Raw genomic sequence first — 17721 nt, forward strand, 5'->3', positions numbered from 1 at the left:
CAAATACATTAGTGAATGAATCAGAATACCACAGGACTTTTATTATTGTGACAGAGTGATAAAAACAATACATTCTTTCAGGTAGAAACATCAAGATGTACTAATCAAGACGGTATATAAAAAAACGGCCATTTTACAACACATTCTTTGCTTCGAGGCAAATTAAAATGGCTACCCTACTGTATCTCAGTGATTCCTACTGGGAGAAACGTTAATGTGTTACACACCTTCTGAGTCATTGCAGCTGTTAAAATCTTCATTCCCACTTGCTGCTTTCCCATCATCTCCTTGTTTCACGAGAGGTAACTCTGTAACTCTCAAATCCTGAAAAGGCAGGACATTTTCAGCGGCTAAAGTAACAAGTTGAGGAATAAGCAACCGTGACAGCATATTATAACAGGGAGACAGTGATGCACACATGGACGAAGCAAAGAGAGACCATCAACGGAGCCACAAATACACAGCAGAACCCCTTCTGTCCAAAAGATGTTTAAGGTTAGGAAGAGGACACGCAACTTACAATTAAATTAGCATCTCATGACTTTAACCATTTATTTTGTTAACAAAAAAAATCTTTACATTAGAAAATACTTGTGGAAATGTAAACCCTATATTCTCAAAAGAAATCCATTGAGTTTTTTTTTTGTATTTCTGTTTTTAAATTCAAGGAATATTGGCTTGGCTGACAAGGCCAGTATTTGTTGACCATCCCTATTGCCTTTAACTGAATGACTCACTAAGTTGTTTCAGAGGGTTGGTAAGAGTTAGTAATTTGTCTAGAGTCACATGGAGGTCAGACCAGTTAAAAGTGGTAGGTTTCCTTCTTCAAAGTGAATTAGCGAACCAGATAGGGTTTTTGCAACAATCGATGATTGTTTAATCAGGAACAAAGACAGAAGCTTCTGGAAAAGCTGAGCAGGTCTGGCAGCGTCTGTGAAGAAAGAGATTAGAGTTAATGTTTCGGGTTCGGTGACCCTTTCTCGGTGCACCGGACCAAAAACGTTAACTCTGATCTTTCTCTTCACAGATGCTGCCAGACCTGATCAGCTTTTCCAGAAACTTTTGTCTTTGTTTCTGATTTACAGCTTCCACAGTTCTTTTGGTTTTTATTCGATGATTGATAAACAACCACCATCACTGAATCTAGCTTTAAATGCAACATTCTTATGAATAAAGTTTAAATTCCACCAATCTTTCTAGTGAGATTTAAACCCTGTGTCCTCATAGCATTAGCCTGGCTCTCGACTCCAGCAGCAGTACCACTGTGCTGGCATCCTATAATTCAAGGAACAGGTCAATGTCTAGGGGAGACTGCTGGTTTTCATTCTGATACTTATATTGCTGGTATAAGGACTTTTTAAAAAATATGTTTCTGTATTTTTGATTATGGACTGAAATGGGAAATGAACTGTTTAAAATCAAGGGTTACTGCATATTTTTGAAAGTAAGTAATCTGGCACTCACAGTGAGCATTGTTTACATAGCTGCTGGTTCCAACAGGAATAGGAGAAGGTGCAGACGAGCTGGAGCCAAGGAGGTGTACAACTGGATGTTTGGCTGACAACAAATAGCTGATTGATCTTGGAGCTACAGACAAGTTATTGAGCCAAAAGGCCTGCTGCCTGCCAACAACAATGTGATTGGCTCACAGCAAGGGTGTGCAAACAAGACAGGGACAAGCCATTAGATTTCCATCAGCTCAGGAGTTCTGTCTGTTCTTTGCAGTAAAAACCAGCTCTATGCCCAAAGAAAACCAGTTTACTTTCCCTTCAGCAGTTGTATAAGCAATAGGAATCAATTGTAAGTTTAAAGCAGATTCCCTGTGCCATGGGAAACCAGGAAAAGCATCTGCAGAGGGAAAATTGAAAACCAATGCTCAGATACAGTGGTGTGAGTCATTACACAGGGACCACTGGGGGCTTTCTCAGTTTTATTTTCCTCTGCCTCACTTTTAACTGCCTCACCTTTGGCAGTCACCTCTTCAGCCCACTGGGCCCAAAGTCCCTCAGCCTCTCTTTCTTGCTCATCTCTACTAATACATACTTTAAAAATACTGGTTGGAATTTACTGCTCTGCACAGTTAGAAGTCTGATGGTAATGGAGGGTAGGCTGGAGGGTGCAAGGTCAGGACCTTGCTACCCAGCTTGCCTTGGACCATCGATTCTTGTAAGTGAACCTTGTTCAACTCCTGATCACTTTGTCACCCCATTGCCAATTGAAGAACGTAAATTAACACATCTAGAACTTTAAACTAGTCTCAGTAATGGTAACCATGGCAGTAATGTTATCATCTCATGACCAATGCCCATTAGGCAAGAACAAGAGATTTCCTTCCCTGGTCTTGTCTACATGTAACTCCAGACCCACAGCAAAATGGCTGACTCTTTACTGTACTCTGAGATGGCCCCAGGAAGACACTCATTTCAAGGTTTGGTAAGGATGGGCACCAAATGCTGATGTCGATAGCAACCACAATACATTCCATCAGAGAATGAACAAACGCCAGTTCTGGTCTCCCTGCTATAGGAAAGATGTTATTAAATTTGAAAAGGTGTAGAAAAGATTTACAAAGATGTTGCAGGGACTGGAGGGTGAGGCTGAATGGGCTGGGGCTATTTTCCTGGGAGCATCAGAAGCTGAGGGGTGACCTTCTAGAAATATACAAATCCATGAGGGCCTTGGATTGAATGAATAGCCAAGTCTCCTTCCCAGGATAGGGGAGTATAAAACTGTACGGCATAGTTTAATGTGAAAGGGGAAAGGTTTAAGAGAGACCTAAAGGGCAGTGTTTTCATGGAGACAGTGATGCATGTATGGAATGAACGGGCAGAGGAAGTGGTGGAGGCTGGTACAGTCATAACATTTACAAGGCATCTGGATGGGTACACGAATAATAGTGGTTTAGAAAGATATGGGCCACATTCTGGCAAATGGGTCTAGATTACTTTAAGGTACCCAATTGGCATGGATGAGTTTTTTGGAAGGGTCTGTTTCTGTGCTGTACATCTTAATGACTCTATAAGTCAACGAGTTTCACTCCTTAGGTGAAGAGTATAGCACATTGTTGATTAACTACTGAAGGCATGAGATTTGAACAAAAACTTCACTCTAACACTGACCTTGTCCTTCCTGCTATTATTTACAGCTGGACCATCCACAGACCGACTCTTCCCAAGAAAGATCTGCTTTGGGCTCTGCATGACCTTCCCGATGGCGTCCTGCTCAATGGGATAACCTGGAGGGCACAAGACACAGCAAACTTTGAATCGGGGGAGATTCATGACCAGACTTTTCATGCCATCAATATAAAAAGTAAACATTTTAGAACAAGGGAGAAATAGCCTCACTCATCAACAAGAGCTTCAGAGATTGAGGCTTCTGGAAGTCAAGTGAAAGATTGGTTTCGGTCAAGGTAGGAGGGAAGGATATTCCTGGTGAAGAAATACACCAGAGTATTATTCAGCGAGATATACAGTAAAGTGGTTATGAACAAGATCAGGTTCAGTCAGAGCACATGTCTGCATTGTCTGCTGTGACAAAAATGAGCATCTCTGCCAATTTGCTGGTGGGCTTCTCAACATCCTCTGGATCTATATCAGTTGGATGCACGCCATCAGAAAGGGACATTGGGAAGCTTGAGAGGAATTAAGGGGAGGTGATGGCCTAGTCGTTTCATTGTTGGACTGCTAACCCAGTGACCCAGGTAATGTTCTGGGGACCGGGATCTGAATACTGCCATGGCAGATGGTAGAATTTGAATTCAACAAAAATCTGCGACTGAGAGTCTAATGATAACCACAAATCCATTGTCAATTGTCAGGAAAAGCCAAGGGAAGGAATCTGCCATCCTTACCTGGTCTGGCCTACATGTGACTGCAGACCCAAAGCAATGTGGTTGACTCTTAACTGCCCTCTGGGCAATTAGGGATAAATTATAAAGGGATAATAATTAATGCCTGCCTAGCCAGAGACAGCCAAATCCAGTGAACGAAAAAAATTGGAGTGGCAAGAGAAAGGTTGCCAAGATTTGGTAACGCACTGTTCAGTTTACTGAACTAGTGGCCTGGAATTATAATACAGAGAATGGTATTCAAAACTCTCCACGGCTGGTTGAGAATTTGAATTAAGCTTAAGTTTACGATAAAATATCTGCAAGTTAGTACTGATAAATGTGACCACAAACTCACTGGATTGTTGTAAAAGATCAATTGATTACCACTGGCCTTTAGAGACAGTGATGGGAACCAGCAGTCATTACCCAGTTTAGGTAATATGTGACTCAAGTCCCATACCAGTGGTGAGTTGACGGTCAACTGATTCTCAAGACACCCAAATCGCAGCATTGAGCTGCATCAGCATTACTACCAGTAGCTCACAAAGGCAGCCACTCAACCAGTTTCTCAATGCAAGTCAGGGAAAGGAGAATAAATGGCAACTTTGCCAGTGAAGCACACATTTCAAAAAGTAATTGCTTTTAAAGAAAATTAAAATTGAAAAATCACAATAATGTAGAATGCCATGAAAGAACAACCACAGTTTTCATCACGATTATCAGTAAGTATGAGTGACAAAGAAAATTTCTCATCAACTACAGAAGTAACCTTTCACAATGAGTCATTCAGCAAAAATAAGGCAAATTGCAGAACGAGCTGAGGGACCTGAAGTGGCTAAAGTCCAAGGAAGAATTGTTCAAGAATACAGAGTCACAGTGTCACACAGCATGGAAACAGACTTTTTGGTCCACCGCGACCATGCTAACCAAGTTTCCCAAAGTTAAACTAGTCTCACTTGCCTGCATTTAACCATATCCCTCTAAACCTTTCCTAGTCACGAACCTGTCCAAATGCCTTTTAAATGTTGTAACTGCACCAGCCTCCACCACTTCCTCTGACAATTCATTCCAACTAGAAACTGTGTGAAAATTGCCCCTCAGGTCCCTTTTAAAATCTCTCTCTTGTCACCTTAAAATTATGTCCTTTAGTTTTGAGCTCCTCCATTCTAGGGAAAAGACCTTTCCTAATTTCTTTATCTATACCCCTCATGGTTTTATATACCTCTATAAAGGTCACCCTTCTACTTCCTATGCTCTTCACTCCCTCTGTCCATCTGCTCACAAACCTCACAGTCTTCCTCCCCAAATTCTGTACCTACATTTTCCTTCTCCCGAGTGAAGAGAGAGGTGAAATATTCATTTCAAATTCCTTTGGTTCAATGCACACATTGCACCCTCAGGTCTCTGTGATATTGGGGCTTGAGGATCTGGAAGAATTAACAAGGAAGACTGCTTTCAGCATCACCCTGCTACGATGGCACCACATCCAGCGAGGGAACAGCCCAGGATCTCAAAAGGATAAGAACTACCATCCAGGTCTTCCTCATAGCAGCTGAAACCATGTCGATTACAGCAGGACTGGAAGGAGTTGTAGTGAATTTGCTAACATGCTCATGACAAGAGCCGCTTTTTATTGCACAGGTTTTCTTCCACCACGAGACCAAATAGGGCCTGCACTGCAGCACTCTAAAGGAACAGCAAAGCAAAGCTACCCCATTGCTAAGCAATAGCACAAAGAGCCTCATGCAACATGGCAGTCAGTGTTAATGATTGCTTACTAGACAATGTTTGGACAAGAGATCTTTGTCTGCATGCTACGGGAGTTAGCTACATCTCCAATTTATCAACAGAATAAGCAACAACATAAAATACTCGATCCAATTGGCTTTAAAAGGCAGGTTAAAACATAAAAATGAACAGTTACTGACCCCAGTGATTCCTCCAGAAAACTTCTTTACTTATCATTTCTATTAAGAAAGGCAGTTGAAAAGGAGAGTTAGTACCCTATGAAACACAGAGATCTAACCTCATCCCCACCAACATATCACCACTTCAGTCAGGTACAAAGTCACAGCTACCCATTGCTAAGTGTTGGTCAATAATAGACACATTTGCCTTCAGCACAGTTGAAAATAGCAACACGGGCTTGGAGCAATGATTCGGGGAAACAAAGTCTATGAATGGGTTTAAAGAAATAGCTGACGTTTTTAATCATGTGCATCAGTAACTTTCTGTGGGGGCTGCTCCCTGTGCACAATGGCTAACAATGATAATGGAACCAGTTTACCCATTTAATTACAAGCATTGCATTGAGAAAATCATCTCTCCTTCTATTAATGACAATTTCGAAGCGCACAAAGCAATGGAATGTGGATCAATGATTGTGAGCTCCTACACAGAGACTGTTCCATCTCTGATATGCCAGTGCATGCTGACTGGCATGAGAAGACAAAATTTGCAAGGCCATTTCGGGGACAGTTAAGATTCAACCACAGATGAGATAAGATGGCAACTATGCTTTACTAAAAGGCATGAGTGAACCAGATAGGGTTTTACAACAATTGATAATGGTTGCCATTAGTGAGACTAGCCTTGAATTCCAGTTTATATGGAGCTTAAATTCCATCAGATATCATGGTGGGAATTGTGTTGACAGCTTTACCCTGGGCCTCTGGATTACTCGTCCAGTGATGGTGACACTGCATTATCACTTCTGGTTGTGTGAAGGCTATTGTATTTCACTTGGTTGGTTGTATATTTTATAGGTTTCAGGGTAACACAGACGAGATTAGTTTCTGATCAATTAAGAGTTGCACAAAGTGCTTGAATTATCTGTGGATCCAAAATGCCTGTACTCGTGCTTATCTCAGCTGTACCTTCGCATGACAGCTTCTGGGCTAGCTGTTTAGTTTAGGTGAGTCAGTACACCTAGGCTTAACCAATCCAGCACAGCAAGCATAGAGCAAATACAATACAAATGAAAGACCAAACTTAGAGGTTATGTGCGAGTTCACTAGACAGCAGATGAGATAGGCAAGAATGTGAGTGAATAGAAGTTGCCCAGTGGTAGATTCATTAAAATGTTACAAGCCTCTAGATTTTGGTTAGATAAGGAAATCCAACTTTGGAGAAATTGTAAAAATGAGGTTTTTGATGTCCCAGAGGAAAAGATGATGATCAGGACAAGGAGGGTCTAGGCCCGAAACATCAGCCTTCCTGCTCCTCTGATGCTGCTTGGCCTGCTGTGTTCATCCAGCTCTACACCTTGTTATCTTTGATCAGGACTGGGGTCATTTAGGAAATGGAGATCCTGTGAATGAGTGTACGTGATCAAGACATTTATGACACTGAAGCACCTTGGTATATGCAGATGTCTAAAGAGGGATTTCCTATTTCGACTCTGTGCTGCACAATCTTTCAAGTCAAAACTTCTGAAACTGCCCTCTATAAAACTAACCTTCACTGTACTTTGCTCACATTTCTGTCCTAGCTCAATTGCAGTATTCCATTAAAGTCCAATGCACAAGGAGTGGCATCTTATTTTCCATTTGCATATGCTACAGAGGTTTCACTGTAGGGTTATGGTACAGGAGGCCAATTGGCCCATTGTGCCTGTATCATCTTGTCAAAACAGCACGATGACCAAGTGCCAATCCTCAGCATTTCCCCAATTCCCTTTACTACTTCTGGACTCAACATGGAGCTCAGCAACTTCAAGCCATGAACTCTGTCCTCTATTTTGTTTCCCCTGAGTCTGCCAACTTTTAGTTTTGCTTTCAGCAGAGCTGACCTATATTCTGTTATTAACGCCTTCTCTGTCTCTCTCTCTGTCTCTCTCTCTGTCTCTCCCTCCCCCTGCCCCTCCCCCAACAATGATTTCCCTTGCCTTTTGTTATGAGATATTGGTGATCTCTCACCTCCCTCACCCTCAATTCCCCAGACCCCTCTTTGTTCCTCCCCACTTTTTTCTACAGCAAAAAAACCCCATCACTTTTCCAACTCTCCCCTCAAAAGGGTAATATTGGAACTCGAAATGTTAACTCTGTTTCTTTCTTCACAGTTGCAACCAGACCTGCTGAGTCTGTCCAGCATTTTCTGTCTCCACTTCTGTGTTACATCCCGCTATGAACAATTCAAACCTGCAACTTCACACAGGAAGGCAATATTATTTGTGTAAAAACATCTCAAAATATGCTTTACAAAGCCAAAGTTTTGAACAAGCTGGTAGAATATGTGCAGTCTGCAAGAGCTACTTTATAATGGAAGATTTTGTACTAATTAATTTGGATGAAGAAGTCTGTCCAAAAGAGTGTCCTTCTGAAAAGGTTACATTCAGCAGCTGATGTATGCTTCTTACTCACTCTTCTTGTGTTCTGTTGCAGAGAATGGAATTTGAATAATTGATTATGCAGCTATTTGAAACACATGTTTTGTTTAAATTGAATTATTGTATTAACTTCTATCCTGTTTGGCGCAAAGAGTTTTTAAGGGCAATTAAGGCTTATGAAAGACGAAGCAGACCTTTTTGAGGTATGAGAGATCGGATGAAAGATCAAGGAATGTCAAATGTCAAAAGTTGGCCAAAAGCAAATTTAAGAAACAAGAGCTGGTTGATGTTGTTTAGACACTGGGTTATGTTGGAACTTGGGTTCTACAAGCAGTGACAGTTACCCTTTTAGTACCTGGGGTAGCTCAGTGGTTAGCACTGCCATGTCACAGCGCAGGGGGCCCTGGTTCAATTCCAGCCTCAGGCTGTTTGGAGTTTGCACGCTCTCCCCATGTCTGTGCTGGTTTCCTCCGGGTTCTCTGGTTTGCTCCCACAGCCTGAAGATGTGCAGGTTAGGTGGTTTGGCCATGGGAAATGCAGGTTTAATGAGAGAGGGTAAATCTGGTTGGGATGCTCTTTGGAGGGTCGATTCAGAGTCAATGGGCTGAACTGCCTCTTTCTACACTGTGGGGACTCTTCGTCATGTGTTCGTCGAATGATGTTGACAGGCGTTTTGACCATACCACCAGAGACAAAGTGACAAGTCGAATGTTCCTCATTCATCAGCAATGGTCCCATGGACAGGAGCAGATTGCTCTCCAGGCTGTCCCGATACGCAATCATCAACCGGAGCTGGATAACGTAGAGTTGTACAAGTCTCCCCTTACCTCTGGTCAACAAGGATGTTGGTGTGCTGGACTGTAACTCTGCTGGGATCACAAAGCTGGATGGCGAGGGTCCTCTCCGGAGTTTGGCCTGGGGTGGTGAGGGGGATTTTGACATGTCCGTACCTTTAGTTTTCGCTGTCAAATTCAATGGCTGAGAGGCTTCCTCCTTTAAAAAAAAGGAAGAGAGAATTAACTGTAACTTTCCAGCAAAGTCACACCCTTTCCCACAAATGTACTGCAGGTGAAAAATGTCAAAGTTAAAATAAAAACACTTTCTTTAATAAATGCTCTCTGAAGTTGAGAACATCTCTCTAATCATAAATTCTACTCAATTTTCCCTTGATTAAAGCCACTGTATCAATTATTTCACATTTAAAATAGATGATTATGAGTATCCAGACTACAACAACAGGCCAAGTGCAATGGAACTTTCTGGAAGCAGCTGGGATGTAAATCCACAGATAGTTGAGGAGAATTTGCGCGCATCAGCATTCAAAATCTTACTTGGGAGTTTTGTGATAACTCTGTGAATAGGGGAATTTGAATTTCAGTGAAATACCCCTGTTAGTGGTGACACCATCAAGACACTCTAGGCTTACCAAGCTCCTGGATAATTTGAAAAAGCTGCAAAACTCGAAAATATTCCTTTTGTCTGTAGAGATGGGGTCCCAGTATAATCAATGTCTGTCTCTTGCATTCAGTACAAATAAGCCTCAAAAGGACCAATTTATCTCAAATCATCTGTTACGGTTTCATGAGATTGTTCAGCAAGTACTGCCCGAACACAGGATTGTATTTAACAGGAGATATCCAATTTTCTTTAAATGAAATTGAGAGAGAGGAAGTAGTTAACGTCTTCCATACTTAAAATCATAGGGTAGAAATCATGACTCAAAACAAAACCGCAGATTAAACTATGAATTAACACAAATAACAACTACACTGCAACTTTGTGTTTCTATTCAAGTGTCTAGAGATGAAAGCAATTTACTCACATGGAGATAGTTCCCATGACGTTTTAATTAGGGTTTCATGTAAACAACATTGCCTGAGGCATTGATCTATGTGAAGAATTCTCTTCAATAACAAAGGAGCACAAAGTCCACTGTACACATGAGCAGTGGGAAATATGACTTAATTGTACATGTACTGTTGTGACCGTTATTTAGAAAAAAAACTGCTCAGCCATTCTAATGCAGCACTGACCCACAAAGCAAATAGACTGGTCATTTTATTTTGTTTATGGTCTAACATTACCATTAGGGATGGGAATTCTGCTCAAACTGACAGAAGAACCTTTTATAATTCCTGAATCTTTTCTGTCTATCCAAACACTGGTCTAATTTAACAATCCATCCAAGGCATGGAATAGGATTTCTTAATTTCACGCTGTATCAGTTCTGGGAGGAGGACGCGGAGTATTTGCATTAATTGGTCTTTATCAGAGCGCACTGTCCCAGAAGTATTCTAGTTTCATCTCCCTAAATCTTAGGGAGGTGAAACTAGACTTCACTCCTCTTTAGTGAATGGGGAGAAATCAGCAACAAAAACAGAAATTGCTGGAAAAACTCAGCAGGTCTGGCAGCATCTTTTTGGAGAGAAAGCAGAGTTAACGTTTCGGGTCCAGTGACTGTTCGAGACCTCCTGAGTTTTTCCAGCAATTTCTGTTTTTGTTGCTGCTTTCCAGCATCCCTCAGTTCTTTTGGGTTTTTTTTGGGGGAGTGGCATTAATTATGATTGCTTGAAAAGCCCAGTTTTCTCATTTCAGTTTTGCCTGATCCACTGTGATGTTTGTTATGAAACTTCACTGCAAGCCAGATCGTTTGGCCTCTCTAAGTGAAGATTCTTCAGTGCAATCTTGTGAAGTATTTTGGGGCATTGTGCTCTGTTAAAGACCGATTAATGCAAATTACTGCTGTTGTTTTTGCAGCGTGGAAGGGAAATGTGTTACATGGCACAAATTTTTCTTTATAATTTTAAACTTTGCAAACTCCAGAGATGAATTCCATGTTATCCAACTTCAATCACAGCATGGATTACCTACTGGACTCACGTGTGTATTCGCAGGGCTTAATCCTGGAGTTCCCCTGGCTGCTGGGGGGGTTGGCATCAGCTGCAGTCCATAGTCACCTAGGGATGTGGAGGAAACAAACATATAAATAGAAAAAGCTGCAACTTTAAATGTTGTAACATTAGTCTTCTTCTTACCCAAGGCCCTAGGAGATACACGAGACATTCCTTCATTGCTGTGGGTTTTGAACTAAATAACTCAAACCCGTGGCTGCAAACCTACCTCTCCCACTGAACATAACTGAGATGGATATGGAGATAACAGACCACCGCTCGTTATACAAATAAAAATCGAGTTTCTCCCTTTTCTTCACTTCAATTTTATTCCCTTTCAAAGGTGTGCATTTGAAATCTCGTTTGAAAGAAATGACTGCACCCAATACTTCATTAATGGGCCAGTTTAAGCCTGTTTGATTATTTCAAACTGTACATCCCATCCTCCGATAATATCCCAACTGTCTGCACCAGTCACCAGATAACAGCCAAGAATTATCGCTGATATTCCTCTCTTGATTTATAACACAGAGAGGCTAATTGTGCCTCTGCTAGCCAAAAATACAACCCAATCCTGCTTTATAGCTCTCGGACTGTTGCCTTGCAGGTTATGGCAGTGGGCAGAATCACAGAGCTGGACAGCTCAGAAACAGATCCATCAGTCCAACTAGTCCATGATAACTACATAACCAGATACCCTAAATTAATCTAGTGCCATTTGCCAGCATTTGGCCCATATATCTCTGAACCCTTCCTATTCATGTAGCCATCCAGATACCTTTTAAATGTTGTAATTGTACCTGCCTTCACCACTTTCTCTGGCAGCTCCTTCCATACACACACCACCCTCTGCCTCTTGGGGTATTTTTGTATCTCTCCCCTTAAAACAATGCCCTCTAGTTTTGGGCTCCCCCACCCCTGGGGAAAAGACCTTGACTATTCATCCTATCCATGCCCCTCATGATTTCATAAACCTCTATAAAGGTGACACTTCAGCCTCTGATGCTCCAGAGAAAATAACCCCAGTCTATTCAGCCTCTCCCTGTGGCTAAAATCTTCCAACCCTAGCAACATCCTCGTCAATCTTTTCTGAATCCTTTCGAGTTTCACAACATTCTTCATATAGCAGAGAGACCAGAACTGAATGCAGTATTCCAATAGTGACCTCAATGTCCAGTACAGTCACAACATGACCTCGCAACTCCTGTATTCAATGCACAGTCCAATAAAGGCAAGTGTACCAAACACCCTCTTCACTACAGTCTTCCTGCGACTCCAAATTCAAGGAGCTATGAATTTGCATCTCAGGGTCTCTTGGTTCAGGCTCCTTCACCCTTTTTTAATAATTTCCAGATCCTCATTCTGCTCTGGCTGAAAACATTCTCCTGAACTCCCCTCTAAAGCTTGTGCCAATCTATGTCACCTAATTATTGACCTGATCCGGCATCCTCTGTCCCACTAGCTGGAAGCACCAAAACTGGCAGGTTCTCTGCCAAACGAGATGACCCTGACGTGTAAGTATATCACCGAGTCCTGCATCTCAAATCCCAACCACTCAGTGGGGGCGCCTACAGCGCATGGACTACAGTGGTTCAAGGCAGCAGCTCACTATAGTCTTCCCCAGGGCAGTGGAGAGAAACAGCAATAAATGCTGGCCCAGCCAGATATGCCCATACCCCATGAATGAGTAAAAATTATTCTCATGATCTTGTAATTTTGCACTTCTGAAATAAGAGCTCTAATAACCAGAGTCTAACGTACAAGAAGAATTTGTATTCTTGCAGATAGAGAAAGAGACAGTGGGAGAGAGAATTTTGAAGAGGAGAAACTTGGTTATTCAATTGGTTAGTTCAGTCCATGGCTGACATAGCGATTCCTGGCAGCCAAGGTAACCATCCCGATTTAAGGGATGTGAATGAGTGAGGATAGATAACCGTGCACACACTCTCGCTGAAATCTCTTGCAAGGGCCAAAGCTCCAGGCAGATTGCAGCGCCTTCACCCTAAATGTAGAGCTCTACATGAGATTGTAGGGAACGTACTTGGCTTGCATGACAGTCCTGGCTGCATTTGAAGACCCAGCTGGGGATCGCTGGTGACTGGAAGAGGCTGCGGACTGTGGGGAAATGCTGGAATCATCACAAAAGGCAGGTTGACTTGCTAAAAGAAACAGAAAGAGAAACAATTTGTTGACAGAGGTAAAGTACAGCTGTAAGACAAGATTCCCCCACCCCTAAGTAACTATCATGGAAAAATGAACATTGCTCAACTCTGTAAACATCCGAGCAGAATACAGTAAACATTTCTGTACAATTAAATGCAGCTTTGGCTCCTTTTAGGTTCTGACCCACAATGATTTGACTAAGTTGTAGACAATGCATCGTGTGGCTACCACATCATAAACCAAAAACAAAAACAGAGATTGCTAGAAAAGCTCGCAAGGTTTGGCAGCATCTGTGGACAGAAATCAGCTTTTAACAACTTGGGTCAAGTGATCCTTCCTCAGTACTGAGGATAGCTGGGAAAATGTTGTTTTATATATACACAAGATAGGGTGGTGGTGGGGGAGACAAGGTAAGTAGTAAACGATAGGTGGTGAGAGAGCCCAAAGACAGAACAAAACAGTTGGACAGACAAAGGAGTGGATAACGATCTGGTTAGCAGGGTGAACATCTATTAATGGGAATTGTTAGTGGCTAACCATGGGTTCTGTGTAACAGCAGGCTGTGTGATAACAAGAGATAACAAGGTATTGAGCTGGATGAACACAGCAGGCCAGGCAGCATCAGAGGAGCAGGAAAGCTGATGTTTCGGGTCTGGGGAAAGGTCCACACCTGAAATGTCAGCTTTCCTGCACTTCTGATGCTGCCTGGTCTGTTGCGTTCATCCAGCTCAATACCTTGTTATCTCAGATTCCAGGATCAGCAGTTCGTACTATCCCTGTGTGATAACAAGGCCTGGTTGTGGGAGTGTATTTTCTGCTCGAGGACCCTGCTGCCTTCTGGACTTAATGTCAAGTTCAACTATTTTAGTGCTTGAGCTCTCCCATGTCCTTTCCCTAAAGCCCACACACCTGGCCTTGTTATCAGCTCCTTATCCCCTCCCCACTACCCCCACCCAGTCTTCTACATATAAAGCAACATTTTTCTAGCTGCTATCAGTTCTCAGGAAGGGTCACTTGACGCAAGATGTTAACGCTGATTTCTGTCCACGGATTCTGCCAGAACTGCTGAGAGTTTGTCACAATTTCTGTTTTTGTTTCTGATTGCCAGCATCTACAGTTCTTACAGTTTTTTTTAAAATCAGTTATCAGTAAATCTGCTCCACAGATGGATAAAATGATTAGAATTAAATTTCTACATTAACCTGCAACTTTATTTACGACAGACAGTCATTCATTTGTCCCTACAGTCCTCGACCCACCAAACAATCTCAGTATAGAGTAAGACATTTCAAAAGCCAGCCTTAAAAGGTAGCAGCTGAACTGCTACCATCAAAAAGCAGAGCTGAGTGTGAAGGCCAAAAGCAAAATAGAAATTTAACTTTGTAATCATGAATAAAAACTATGTGCAGAGAGTTTTATGTGAGTCTACTGCAGTCACGTGTGTGTGTGAAGCACAGACTAAGATCAGGGACTAAAATATTGTTGACAATAAAAAGACCGTGACAGGGGGCAGGGGAGGTGATGACCTACTGGTATTACAGTCAACTTTGTTTTAGCCAGCACATTAATGAACTAGTCCTCTCGACAAGCAAGCCAAAAATTGTATATATCAAATACCGTATATTTACTGTATTATCACAATCTCCAAGTAGTCTGCTGAGGGTGCAAGTGAGAAGGCTCTCTGCTGCTAAGTTTTATTTAAGGCGATGATGTATTATTTACAGCATAAATCACTTAAACAATAAAGTATAAGAGTAATGTGTGTAGTTCCTGTATTATATTGCCATTATATACTGCGTGTTTTATTGTTGATTATGTGGACCTCTTGATTATCCAGAATATTTGATCAACAGGTACACTCCTGGTCTTATAGGTACTGCTTAATGAACAGTTTGCTGAATTGGCAGACTATTAATCCAGGTGAAGTTCGGGGGAACCCAGGTTCGAATCCCATGAGATGGTGGAATTTGAATCCAACAAAAATCTGGCATTAAGAGTCCAATAATGACTATGAAGCTTGTTGATTGTTGGAAAAGTGCATCTGGTGAGCTAATGGCCTTTAGGGAAGGAATCTGCCATCTTTAGCTGGTGTGATGGATGTAGTTGACTACTTACTCCCTTGTGGGGCAATTAGTCGGGCAATAAACATTGGCCTAGCCAGAGATGCCACATCCCAAGAATGGATAAAAATAAACAGCATCCCAAGTCCAGTCAATGAGATCATGGTGGACCTGATAAAAAAGCCACTCTCCTGAATGTCCCCTGTATCCCCAACTCTTGTATCAATCAAAGGATCCCTACAGTGTGGAAATACATCATTCAGCCCATCAAGTCCAAACTGACTCTTTGAAGAGCATCTCCCCCTGTCCCTGTAACCCTGCATTTCCCATGGTTAACACCCAGCCTGGGCACTATGGGGTAATTTAGCATGGCCAATCCACCCTCACCTGCACATCTTTGGACTGTGGGAGGAAACCAGAAATCAGTTCAGGTTGGAATAAAATGTGTGTGTGTCTTCCACTGCTTGCTTGGGGGAAGAGTGAGAGAATTCCAAACCCTGATAGCTCTCTGAAAAGAGAGATTCCTCCTCCATATCTCAGCCACAAAAAGCCAGGCCTCTCATGATGAGCACTTGCCCTTACCTGGATCTGCTGTTGCAGGAGGTTAATTTTGTGTTGTTGTTGAATGAGTTGCTGTTGCTGCCTGGCTATCTGTCATTAAGAACAAACAATGATGTTAATTTACAATGCCGTTAAAATGATTGAGAGGAAGCCAGTCCTTTGCTCATATCCCATTTCTGTGCTCGACTCCTCATCAACGTGGAATTGGAGTGGCTCCTTTCTGAACACTCTGAACTTTAACTTAAGTTCAGTTCAGAAATCTCTGTTAACTTAATGTCCTGGGTAACCAAAAGAGGAAGACTGCTAGTTTGGTTTTATAACCTTTCAAAAATATCTGGAGCCCAAAGGTACTTTACAAACAAATAATTACTGACATCACCCCTGCCCCAAGCATGGTCACTGTTGCAATGTAGGAAAGACAACAACCAATGTGTGCACAGCAAGCTCCCAAAAACAGCAACCCTTCAGTAATCCAACAATACAAGGAACTAGTCAGACCACACCCAGAAAACAGACTTGGTCCCCTTATCGAAGGGGAAGTTATACTGGAATTGAAAGCAGTCCAGAGATGGTTGATTGTGGGTATGAAGGGATTTTTACTGTGGGTGACAGGTTTATGGATGGGAATGCATGGGGTGTGCATGCGTAGGAGGTAAGTGTCTGTCAGGAGTGTGCGTGTCGGGAGTGTGCGCGCGCATATACAGCAGCTCTATTTTCAGTCTGTGATTTGTCTAAATTCAAATTGATGAATGCACTAGCGATTTTGTACAGCAGTGATGTTTTGGAAAGTGAAACAGAAGGACAGGTATTAATAGAAACACTCACAGATGTTCATAACAACAAGGATTATATTTTAGGTCATTATCCGGGGTTGATGGGGGGGCGGGCGGTGAAAACTGAAAGCAACAAAACTGCTGTCAATAAATGTAAAATCCAAAGAAAGATATTTGTGGGAAGCTCATTTATTCCGGAGTTGCTCCTGGTGTGGAATGGATTGTTCGATGACATGAGAGGTAAATGATATCTGAAGTACAAAATGTTCAGCAGGTAGGCAAGATCTGTGAAGAGACAGCAACGGTCATCATAGGGCCGTCATCTGTTTAGTCAGAGAAGTAACAGGTTTAAAAGAAAGTCTGAAGACAGGGAGAATGGAGTTGAGGTGTTCAGAGATAGGGAAAGACCATAACGGAGGGTCTGTGGAAAGGGTGGAGAACGAGGTTGATTACATTTTATCAATGGGATGACAGTGCAAGGCAAAGACGAAGGTAATGGGTTTCACTCTCTTCATAGATAATTCTTGAGCATGTCAAATTTTTCTTTACTTTGTAGATTTCCAACATTTTGCATTTGTATTAAATGATATTAATAACTGCAGCAGTTTTATCCAATGGAAACTTGAGATAAGGTTTACCCTATTGAGCAACTCCAAAAAAATCTGGATCCTAGGGCATCTGCATTTATCAATTTACATTTTGGAATAAACTATCTTTTTGCTGATTCAAAAGCTACATTTTATATTTGTATTGAATGCAAATGGGGCGGGGGGGGAAGAGGAATACTGAGAGGGAGAGAGAGGCGCGGAGAAGGGGAGAGGGAGAGACATACAAAGGTGGGGGGGACAGGGGCGCAGAGAGAGATGGTGGGGGGGGGGAAGAGAGAGACAGGAAGGGGTGTGAGAGACAGACAAAGGCAGGAAGGGGAGAGGGAGCGAGGGGGAGCGGGGGAGCGGGAGGGAGAGGGAGAGACAGGAGAACGTGATGGAAGGAGATAGAGAGCAGAGAGGCAGAGAAAGAGGGACGTGGGGAGAAAGATGGGGAGGCTAGAGAGACAGTAGAAAGGGGCAAAGTGTCAGAGGGAGTGAGGGAGAGAAACAGAGAAGGTGAGAGT

General features: G+C 42.3%; 1 protein-coding gene across 8 annotated transcripts in view; it reads right to left on the reverse strand.

Annotated features, from left to right (window-relative positions):
* The window catches only part of LOC125462956 (transcription factor SOX-13-like), a 178827-nt gene that overhangs the window by 18099 nt on the left and 143007 nt on the right, over positions 1 to 17721 (reverse strand). For 6 of the 8 annotated variants that reach the window (XM_059653337.1, XM_059653338.1, XM_048553497.2 and 3 more), the window contains 7 exons: positions 15856 to 15924; positions 13092 to 13209; positions 11031 to 11116; positions 8987 to 9152; positions 5761 to 5799; positions 3120 to 3235; positions 228 to 324 (listed from right to left, as the gene is read on the reverse strand). In XM_059653337.1, coding sequence (XP_059509320.1) covers positions 228 to 324; positions 3120 to 3235; positions 5761 to 5799; positions 8987 to 9152; positions 11031 to 11116; positions 13092 to 13209; positions 15856 to 15924 — 691 coding nt within the window. The remainder of the gene's footprint in view (positions 1 to 227; positions 325 to 3119; positions 3236 to 5760; positions 5800 to 8986; positions 9153 to 11030; positions 11117 to 13091; positions 13210 to 15855; positions 15925 to 17721) is intronic. The other 2 variants (XM_048553495.2, XM_048553496.2) reach the window with 2 other exon arrangements.

The sequence above is a fragment of the Stegostoma tigrinum genome, chromosome 21 (assembly GCF_030684315.1).
Source record: "Stegostoma tigrinum isolate sSteTig4 chromosome 21, sSteTig4.hap1, whole genome shotgun sequence".
Classification (NCBI taxonomy): Eukaryota; Metazoa; Chordata; class Chondrichthyes; order Orectolobiformes; family Stegostomatidae; genus Stegostoma; species Stegostoma tigrinum.